General features: G+C 45.2%; 1 protein-coding gene across 13 annotated transcripts in view; it reads left to right on the top strand.

The window, feature by feature from the left end:
* The first annotated feature begins 292 nt into the window (after positions 1-292).
* Positions 293-10,596, top strand: part of Ttc7a (tetratricopeptide repeat domain 7A) — a 110,790-nt gene continuing 100,486 nt past the window's right edge. For 7 of the 13 annotated variants that reach the window (XR_007348080.1, XM_015479692.2, XM_048804430.1 and 4 more), the window contains exons 1-2: positions 294-650; positions 7,993-8,156. Coding sequence is in view for 10 of the 13 variants with exons in the window: in XM_015479692.2 (XP_015335178.1) it covers positions 464-650; positions 7,993-8,156 (351 nt within the window). In the remaining 3 variants the exon portion in view is untranslated. Of the gene's footprint in view, positions 651-7,992; positions 8,157-10,596 lie in introns of those variants that run through there. The other 6 variants (XM_048804433.1, XM_048804432.1, XM_048804429.1 and 3 more) reach the window with 3 other exon arrangements.

The following is a 10,596-nucleotide window of genomic DNA, read 5'->3' as shown; positions in this document are numbered from 1 at the left end:
GTGCTAGACTGTGAGCCTTGGGCGCAAGGTAACCAGTCAGTGTTCTTTAGTAATCCTTTGAATTTCCGGGCTCTCCTGGTCGCCGGGCTAAGCCCTGCTAAGGGTTCCACGCAGCTTTGACCACAGTCTTTCGACACCACCATGAAGAATTAAGTAAATATCAGGTTGGAGAAATCCAGGGCAACAGAGATTCAAGGCAGTCTGCTAGTGTAGTGTAGTTCAATCGGAAAAGAGGAACTCCGCAGTTAAAAAAGAAAAAAACTCTCGGGGGTCAGAACCGGCCCACTTGCTCCTGAGCACCACCCGAGCTGNCGCAGCCACCAGGTCCCCCGCTGCCACCAGGGCCCCGGCTGCCTTCAGCGCCTCCGTCGACCCCGCCGTCGTGTGCGCCCCAGCCGGGACGCCGCCCTCGGCCGGGTCTCCACTTTTCAGCCGCACCTTCCATGACAGCGCCCGCGCGAAGATGGCTGCGAAGGGCGCGCACGGCACCCACCTGAAGGTGGAGAGCGAACTGGACCGCTGCCGCGCTGAGGGCCACTGGGACCGCATGCCTGACCTGGTCCGGCAGCTGCAGACGCTGGGCATGCCTGGCGGCAGCGGAACCAACCGACGATCCAGCCCGAGCTCCAGGATCGGCTCTCTGGACACGGGTGAGTGAGGGAAAGGACTGGTTAGAACCAGCAGCAAGCGCGCGAAAAGCACCGCCTCCTCCAGGAAGAGCGCCTTGACTGTCCCGGCAAGCAGCCAGGCAGTTAGGAAGGTTCTGGTACCCCAGGAGAAAAATCACATGCATATTAGGTGTTTGGAGAGAAGGGAGATAAACGGCTTTTGCTCTCTGCCCTTTAGGATCGGCGAGTAGTTCTGTCTACAATGAATGGTGGTAGCTGCACACATCCTGTCAGTGCGTGGACAGGACTCTAGTCTCCCCAAACTCTTATCAGGTGAAGGCTGTGTCTGCCCCTCTTTGCCCTCCCTTTAAGCACAGCTCGCTCCACAGCAGACAGGAGTGGAGGCTTATTGAGCACCAGTAGTTTTGTGAAGTGAGGAAGAGGCTGGCGAACCTCAGTTTCCTCATCTGCGGTGAACTCGGACCCTATCCAGCCCGGGCAGTTGGTGGCTTTAGCAGTAGGGCTGGTTTGACTGGGCTGGGCTCTCGTGCTGGGGCGGGAAAGCACCCTGATGGGGTGGCGGGAACACCCCGCCCAGTATCTAACCCTAGATCCTGTTCCCTCTCAGGCCGAGAGCTCTCCCTGAGTCCCCTTCGTGTGCGCAGCCACCTGGGAGCTTTTGTTGAAGGAGACAGAGAGTAAATATAGATATAAAGAGTTTTTAAAGATTGCCCAGCCTGGAGAAGTTTCTGTGGAGGAGACAGGATGATAATAATAATGGTTAACATTGATGTGATGCTGTGTGCCAGCCGCTGACCTAAAGACTTTTCAGTCAAATCATTACTTTTCAAGGCAACCCCAGGAGACGTTACTCCTGTTTGCCCCACTTTACAGATGAAGAAACTGAGGTCCAGAGAAGTTAAATAACTCGATCATCCAGCCACTAAGTGAAGGGAACAAGATTTGAACCCAGGTTCAAAGTACAACCTAATCATTTGCATTATCACCTCAAAAATACATAATGCAGAATTCCTACCCTCAAAGAACTTCCAAAGTGGATGGGAATCAAGGAAGTGATTGGAGGGTGATTGTGTGTTGGATTGTAGAGCTCAGAGGAGGGTAGATGGTTTTAAGGAAGCAGCAGAACTTTTACTGGCCCATGTGTTTGGGAAGGGAAGGGTGTGTTTGCCCAAGGAGGAAGGATGGGAGGGTCCTGAAGAGCTTAGTGACAATCTGTTTGAGGCTTTGAAGTTGGTTTAAACCTACTTACTCATGAAACTGAGGGGTGGTGGGCAGAGCTGCAGATGTGCTTTAGGAGAAGCTGGTAAGCTCCCCCCTCCAGGGCAGAGTGGATAAGTTGCAGGGGCCTCTATCCCCTCTATGAGGCCTTGACTCCTGGGTGAGGTGTGTGAATCTGAGTGAGGGTGGCACCCCAGAGAAATGTGTAGGGCCCAAGACAGGACCTGAGGCCTCCTTGCATTCACATGGGCCAGTATTTCTAAGCTGTTCCTTAGAGGTCTCAATGAGGTTGCATAGTTTGTTAATTGGTATCCCACAAGAAAAGGGTTTAGGGAGCCAACAAGCTGAGAAATTGGAAGAAAATAATTCAATGATGGGGCTGGGATTGTGGCTCAGCCGTAGAGCATTTGCCTAACACGGGCGGGACCTGGGTTCGATCCTCAGCACCACATAAAAATAAAGACATTGTGTTGTGTCCATCTACACCTAAAAAATAAATATTAAAAAAAAATCAATGATGTTAAACAGAGAAAAAAAACAAACAAAAACTCAGCAACAACTGCAGAACCTTAATGTGTCCACCTGCATGTGATGTGAAAGACAAGGCTAGAGGATAAACATATTTCTCAATCTTCAGTTGACCATATTCTATGGATCATCATTGGGAAACACTGGTACAACATAAGCAGTAGATAATATGGTATAAAGAGCTGTCTCTGTTTTTAAAATTCTTGTAAACCACTGGGCATGGTGGCGCATACCTGTAATCCTAGTGCTCCGGAGGCTGAGGCAGGAGGTTTGCAAGTGCAAAGCCAGCTTAAGCAATTTAGTGGGAGTCTGTCTCAAAATAAATAAAAAGGGCCGGGATGTGGCTCAATGGTTAATCACCTCAGAGTTCAATCTTTGCTACCAAAACAACACAAAACAAAACAAAATTCTTGGAAACAGCCCTATGAGGAGGGCTAAGATTTGTCTCTGTCTTAGATGTAGGAACAACAAGGCCCAAAAGTCACAGAGTGTCTGTGTGGTAAAGACTGTGCCCACACCTGAGTTTCTGCCAGCAGACCTACAGGTGGCAGAGGCAGAGAGTGGAACCTGGGCTGGTGTCACTGTGAGAACGGACCAGTTTAAGGAGGGAAACGGAGGGGCAGTTTCTCCTCCCAACTTCTGGGTTTGGTTCTGAGTGACTTTTCTCGCACTGTTAAACCCAGATGCACAATCCCCAGCACATGTGCACGCACGTACACATGTGCACACATGCAGGTCCACACACACGTGAATGTGAGGAATGAAAACAAATGACTCCCAAAGCCCACGCACAGAGCATTTTTAGGTTGACAGGTATTTGGTTCTCTCTCAGGGTTTCTTGGCCACTCAAGATAATGTGAGCCTATTCTTTTTGGGGGTGTTGGCACTGTCCAGAAGGGAGATTCTTAAAGTCCTTCCTGACCTGTTGGACTTTGTCAGTGGCCTGAAGCTTCAACGGTGTGGGAGGGGCAGAAGGCCCAGAGGGGGAGAGCTGACTCCCACGGAGCCCAGGTCCTGTTAGAGGTTTCTACAGAAACTAAAAGCAGCTTCCAGAACATAGATTCCACTCCAGGGAGGAGGAGAGAATGGAGCCTGGGGGGCCCTGTCGATTGGTATAAAAAATATGAGGAGACAATGAAACAGAACAGGCGCCCCCCCATCCTTTTCCTATCTGAGGAGCAGCTCCTCACCACCATCCTGGGAGAGGGGAGTTACTACTCTTTTGCAGTTTCTTCAAACTCACATCCCATTTAGATTTGGTTCGGTTGGGGCAGGGGAACCCCCAAAATGTGGCTGGTGGTTCTGGGGTTTGTTCACATAAAAACAAAGAGCCCATCTAAGTGTTTTTTTTTTTTTTTAACTTTATTATTATAAACAATTGCCAAAACATTTTAAAGAAGATTGAATCCCACGCATCATCAACCAGCTTTAGTGATCACGAACTCAGACACAATCTTGTTTGAGCAAAACCTCAGCCCATTTCTCTCCTACACGTCAATATTTCAGTGTGTATTTATTAAATAAGAACTCTTTTAAAAAAATCCACCATGCCATTGCTACCTCTCCAAAAACTCTAGCAATGACATTTCCCAGTCTGTTAGGGTCCAAGGAAGGCCACACATTGTGTGTGGCTGTTGGATTGTCCCTTCCTCCCAGGATTTTGAAACATACAGCAAAGGTCAAAATTTTGCAGGGAACACTTGCAACCCCCCCCCCCACCTGGATTCTGTCATTAACCTTTCACAGCTTGGTTTGTCATGTCTGCTCCTCTTGTTACCTCATCTGTAGTCACCCCATATTTTTGTTTCGTTTTTTTAGCTGGATGATCTCTTTCTCCTCCTCCTCCCCCTCCTTCTTAAACTGGAGATTGTTCTGAACATTTTTGTAGTTGAAGTTGGGAGAGGTGTTGGGGGCAGGTGGCCTCTCTTGAGTTTCTGCCTTTTCCTCCCCTGGTTGTGGTTGGAAGGCCCCAGCCCTGTGTGGGGAGCAGCTGCCGAAACCACCATGCTCTGTTTAAACGAAGGGGAAGGGCCTGATCTGAACCCTCCTTCCTGGATGGACCCACATTTCCTAACTACAGATTGGCAGGCTTTGTGGGGGAAGACAGTGTGTTTTAAATGAGGTCTGAGCAGGAGACAGGTGGTCTTCAAGTTGGTCCTGTGACCTGGCACCCTGAGAGAGGCTGCAAGGGGCTGGGAGCTGAGAGGACTTAAGGAAAGTAGCTGCCAGAAGCTTCAAAAGGAGAGTGAGGAAATGGGTGGCCATGAGATCAGACCCCCTCTAGGCTTCTGCTGGAGCCCTTGACCCACACCCAGCAGGGAGTAGGTCTCAGACTGAAAGGATGTTCCAAAACAACTCCCTTAGCTTTGGGGAGACAAGGATTCCTTTATCCATCTGGATTCTTATTTTAACAACTGAAATTTAGAATGTTTAATTCCAAAATATCTTTTTGTTCCACTGAGGGGCAAATGCAATGGAAAGAAGAGGGGAAAGGGAGCGAGGGGTGGGGCAGGGAGAAGGAGAAATGAGCAAGGGGACAAAAGTGAATTTCTGATACCCACTGAGAGTCTGCTAAACAAAAAACAAGACTGAGTGGGGAGAATGCAGAGAGGGCACAGACTCCCGGAGAAGGACCTGAAGTGTTCATAAACAAATATTCCGACACTCACAGGTGCATGAAAGTGAGAACAATTCTTATCCCTGCCCTAGAATTTACTATTAGTTTTTAACCAACTCTTTGCAGCTTGGAGACTGTTATTTATTTTTAAATTACCAGAAGCTCTGCTCTGATTGGGATGCAGGACAGATGATTTTTTGCTTGTGTTATATTATTATCGATAGTGACCCTAAGGATATTGTTATCTTTATCATCATCTACAAAGTGGAAATAATATCTACCTCTTAGGGTTGTACAGGTTAAATAAAACTATAATAAAGTGCCTGGCACTTAGTAAGCCTTCATCAAATATTAGTTCCTCTTTTGCAGTAGAAGACACTCTTATGGTTTAGAGCAGTGCTTCTCAAATGGTTTGTGGTGAGCGATTAATATTGTTTAAATCTCCAATCTGCTGTGCTCTGATACTTTTCATAAAATACAGTATAAATAAAAATACAAGAAGAAAAATACATAAAGTACCCCCCTCAATTTTTTTTAGCATTAGATTCAACAAACTCAAAATGACTCTGTCAGATTTCCACACATGCACTCTATGTTTTGCACCTGTCTGATGCCACCCGGGTTGTATTACAAGCAATAAGCCTGCACCAGCCCAGGGCCTTAAGGGGTGTGCTGGGAGGGGAGCAGATTTCTCTTGGCTTGAAAGCACTGAGCTAAGGGGCTCTGGGAGTGCTGGGTCTGGCAGGTGAGTGGCGGGCAGGGTGGCCTGGTTGCTGAGCCTGTGCAGAGGCTCCTCAGGGCTGAGGGGCGTGGACACGCCCAGGGGTGGAGCCTGGGGAGGAGCGTATTTCTCTCCAGTTTTGCCAAAGCGAAGCCTATTGGATGGGGCGAGCCACTTGCCCAGAGGCGCTCAGCTCAGGATGCCACTGGAGACTGGCACTTGCCACACACTTATGGGTAGCCCTCCCTCCTCCTGGCTGAGATTTGGAAATGAAGATTGGCTTTTAGTCCTGGGTTGACTGAAAATTTACTTTTGACTACGTAATATATTCATATACTACAACATTCCCAAAGTACCAGCAAGCGAAGAACAGAAAAACTTCGCCGCGTCTTTGCACCCTGTCGTCAGCCAGCAAGGTTTTCAGAGTGTGTGTGTGTGTGTCCTGTCACCAATTTGTATGCGTAAACACACAGTAGCATACGACAGGCACTCCTGTTCACTCTGTTTTCTTACCAATTTATCTTGCAGTTCATTCCATAACAGCATGCAGAGCATCCTCGTGTCTTTGGCTGTATGGTGTCCCTTGTGGACATAATCATACTTTAGCCTCCTGTTTGGATATAAAAGCTGTCTCTACTTTTCTGCTAGTATAAGTAATGCTGCAGGAATTATCTTATGCATAGTTCATTTTATACGTGTGCAAGGGCGTCTCTAAGAGTGGAATTGCTGGTGCAATGGGGTTATACAAAAATGATTTTGATATATTACCAAAATGGTTCTTTATAGAGTTTTCCACCAACCTGGGCCCCCTCACGTGGATGACTGTTTGAGCCAAATACTTTTTTGGCCATTTCCTCAAAATAGTAATTTAAAAAAAAATCATGAGGTAGGTAGCAAAGGATCCAGTAGCAGGTGTACCCAGAGCAAAAGTCTCCCGGGATTTTGGGTCTGAGACTACTCTCTACAAGGAGTTATCCCTTAGGAAGGGAGACTCCTCTCTAGAGCCTGTAATTGTGGACTTGTGGCTTTGAGACTGAGCAAACAACAGGAGTGATCCTGAGAGTGAGGAGGGAGTGGGTCCCCTGGGTAGGTCCAAAGACATCATCATGGCAACAGAAAGAGGACTCCAAAAAGATGGGACTGAGAGCATGCATTCCTAAAGACATTTGTTGGGTTGGCACTTAACTCCCAGAGCCTGATGGCTTCTTCTCTGGGAAGTTGAGAGAATGTGATTGACAGGTATTTATTATACACTGACATTGAGTGGCAGGTCTAGTCCTTTCTCTGGGAGAGGGACACTGAGCATAGCTAGCTACTTTAGGTTGCAGTGAAACTCAAACGCTCTGCAGGGTGAATGTATATATACCTGGCTTTCATGCCCAAGTCATCTCTGCTGCAGGTAGTGGGAATATGGTGGTCACAAGACTGGAGTTTCCAGTGTGGTAGGGAGAGACAGCAAATTCAACCAAGCAGTGTGAGCCACCTGCCCAGTGGTCAGGTATGCAAATGAGCTACCCTATGAGTGACAACTCCTGAAAATGCAAGTATTAAGCATAAGGATTTGCCTTGCTACACAAGTAAATGTGCTTCCCACTTGAACTCTGCCTTGACTGCTAGGTTATCCCTAGGCCATATTAAAATACCTTAAAAATGGAGAAAACCAATTATGATTACACAGAAATTAGAAGCATGTGAAAATGAGTTATTAAGCCACCTCACATAATTTTCTTCTTCAGTCCTTTGAGATGATTCCTACTTGATTTAAGAATTTTAGTACCACATCAGGGCGTGATTTTAGCCTTCATTTTAAATTCTGAAATTCTGAAAATTTGCCTGCAAGTCTTGGGAACTCTGCTGCCTTCTCAACCGCTTAAACCTGGCAGGAAATAAACCCAAAAGGGAGATTTGTGTTGTGATCGTGGTAGAATGCACCCCACCACCGCCGCCGCCGTCTTAAAGTCTGTTTAAGTTTTTTTTTTTTTTTTTAATTTTCGGCGGACACAACATCTTTATTTGTACGTGGTGCTGAGGATCGAACCCAGGGCCGTGCACATGCCAGGCGAGCACGCTACTGCTTGAGCCACATCCCCAGCCCAAAGTCTGTTTAAGTTTATGGCAAATGTGTCTTTATTCTCTCAGACCTGAGCTGTTCCTGTGCTGGGTGGTGTCCTTGGGTGGGTGGGTGGGGGGTTGTCCAGGAGTATGTACCATAGCCACATCTGCTTTGTTTAAGGGGTGCGGCCCTCACTACCCACTCTGATCCCTGCCTTGTTTTTCAGATGACTTTGGGAAATTGCTGCTGGCAGAGGCCCTCCTGGAGCAATGTTTGAAGGATAATCACACCAAAATAAAAGACTCCATCCCTTTGTTAGAAAAGACTGATAGCAGAATGAATGAAGCCAAAGATTACCTGAGCAGCATCCTTAACCACGGGAAGCTGCCGGTGAGTTGTCAACCACAAGCTTGGGCCTCCTTGCCTGGCCTGTTCTTTCTTGTCTCCCATCTGCTGTCCAGACTCCCTGAGTCATTGGGTCACCTGAATAGCAAGTCTGTCTTGAGGTTTCAGTACAAGGGTCACAAGCCACATGTGATCTTGAGCACTTGCGATGTGACTTGTCTAGACTGAGATGTGTGTAAGTGTAGAACACGTACTGGATGTCCATTACATAGTACTAAACAAGGAATATAAAAGAGGTCACTTACTTTTTATATTAATTAATTGCTTACATGTTCAAATGAGAATCTTAGACATATTAGGTTAAAGAAAACATTAAAATTAATTTTACTTGTTACTACCTTTTAACATGTGAATGAAAATTTTACTAGAAATTTTTGAATTACACATACAGCTCACACTTGTGACTTAAGTTATATTTCAATTGGACAGTACTTGGTTGATCTAATATGTGCCTGGCTGTTTGGGCTTCTTAAAGGCTTCTTGGGGAAAAAATATCTCAGCCTGTGATCTACTTAGAAACAGCAAATAGGCAGAGCTGACTAGCAAGAGAAGGCTTCAGAGTAGAGCAAGCCAGATTAAGTCTATGTGCATTTATGAGTGCCTAATATATGCAAGGCACTGAAGAAAGGTGGCCGAGGGGGTCATAACTTTTTATAGACCTTTGCTTTTCAAAGTGTGATCCACCCACCAGCAATGTGGGTATCATTGGGGAAATGGCTGGAAATGCAAAATGTGAATTAGAATCTGTGTTGTTAAGAGTTCTCAATGATTCACATATACATCGAAGTTTGAGACTGTTTCTAGATTAATATGTATCCTAAGTTATAATAGGGTTATGCATATGTCATTAGACTTAAAGAAGAAGTGATTTTTCAAGAGATATTCCAAAGTAATATATTTACTTTCTTAAGCATTTATTGCGGTGTGCTATGTACAATGTGTTATGCATGCTGAGGGCAATCCAGAAGAATCTAGCATGGACCTTCAAGAAAGTTTCAGGTCTATGGGGAAAATAAGTCTTATGGGTAAATAAATAGCTTTTGTCCTAGGTGGACCATGATATATGCTACAGGAGTGCTATACATGAAGAGACAAGTGTAAGGAGGACTCCTCCCTGGTATGAGGTAGAGAGCAGATTTCAGATGATGGTGGTACTAGAATTGGACCTTCCTAGAAGCTGATCTGGAATAGGAGTCTGGGGTATGGATAAATAGAGATAGGGCTGAGCATTTTAGCCTAAGGAAACAATTTGTAATTAAAGAGTTCCTATTATAAAGAATCTCATCAAAGTTGTGAGTTTAGCAAAAATGAAGAGGCATGGTGGGTAATTAGATTGTAAAGGTATATCCAGGATGGAGAGGTTACTAGAGCATCAACTAAGACGTGTGGGGCTTATTTTGTAAGCAGTAGAGGGCTGGGGGTGGAGGGAGATGGGAGACTGTTGGAAGTCCCCAGTTTCTGCTTCTAGGCAGTAGGAGGTTTGCACTAGGTTAATATAATTTCTTGACCCTGAACTTATCCCTTGATCCAGTGGGTCTTCCATTTCCCCATCTGCCTATCAAAAGGTTGGACCCAAGTGGTGAGTTTCAAGCTTCTTCCACTAAAACCTCTCTCTCTCTCTCTTTTTTTTTTGTTCCTCAGCTGCTTCCACTAAAACCTCTTTTATTATTATTTTTTTTTGTTTTGTTCTAGTAGACTTCATTAAAATGTAATCAATAAACAAGTAATTTGAATGATAAATTAAGGTCCTTCAGCGCTATCCCCCTCTCTGCCTACTGCCATCTATGGACTGGACACTCCTCACTGTTGCATTCTTTCTTTATTTATATACAAACTCACAAACTAGAGCTTTCCATAGGGCTATAGAATATGTGTTTGACAAGTTGCTTTTTCTTGCCAAGAGCTTTCAGTTGGAGCTTTCTCTGTGCCTGAACCCCATTTTATATTGACTAAATATTATCCACATGAATTTTTGTACAAATGGTTTCATCTAAATTCTATTTTTGTTGTTGGTACTGTTTTAAAAATAGCTTTTTATTTTTTTTAAAAAGTTAATATGTGCATTACAGGAAAAATAAAAACACAAGCAAAGAACAAAATTATCCAGTCAAGCAACCTAGTTGGACATGCCCCTCTAGGTCATGCATTTACATACACAACATCCCATTTATTAAATGCAAATCTAACTGTGTTTTATTAAACAAAGACATACATAGGCACCAGTAATATGGAGGAATTTTCTGTTTTTCAGGCCAAAGCCAAAAACTTGATATTGATTAAGTAAACTAAAATATTACAAGCAGCCTGTGGGGAGAGAGGAGGAAGATAGTGGAATGAGATGGACATTATTATCCCTATGTATGAGTATGATTGCTCGAATGGTGTGACTCTACATCATGTTCAGCCAGAGAAATGAAAAGTTGGG

This window comes from Marmota marmota, unplaced genomic scaffold (assembly GCF_001458135.2).
Source record: "Marmota marmota marmota unplaced genomic scaffold, marMar, whole genome shotgun sequence".
In the NCBI taxonomy this organism is placed as follows: Eukaryota; Metazoa; Chordata; class Mammalia; order Rodentia; family Sciuridae; genus Marmota; species Marmota marmota.
Note: the sequence above shows the minus strand (reverse complement) of the source record. Positions and strands in the feature narration are given on the sequence as shown.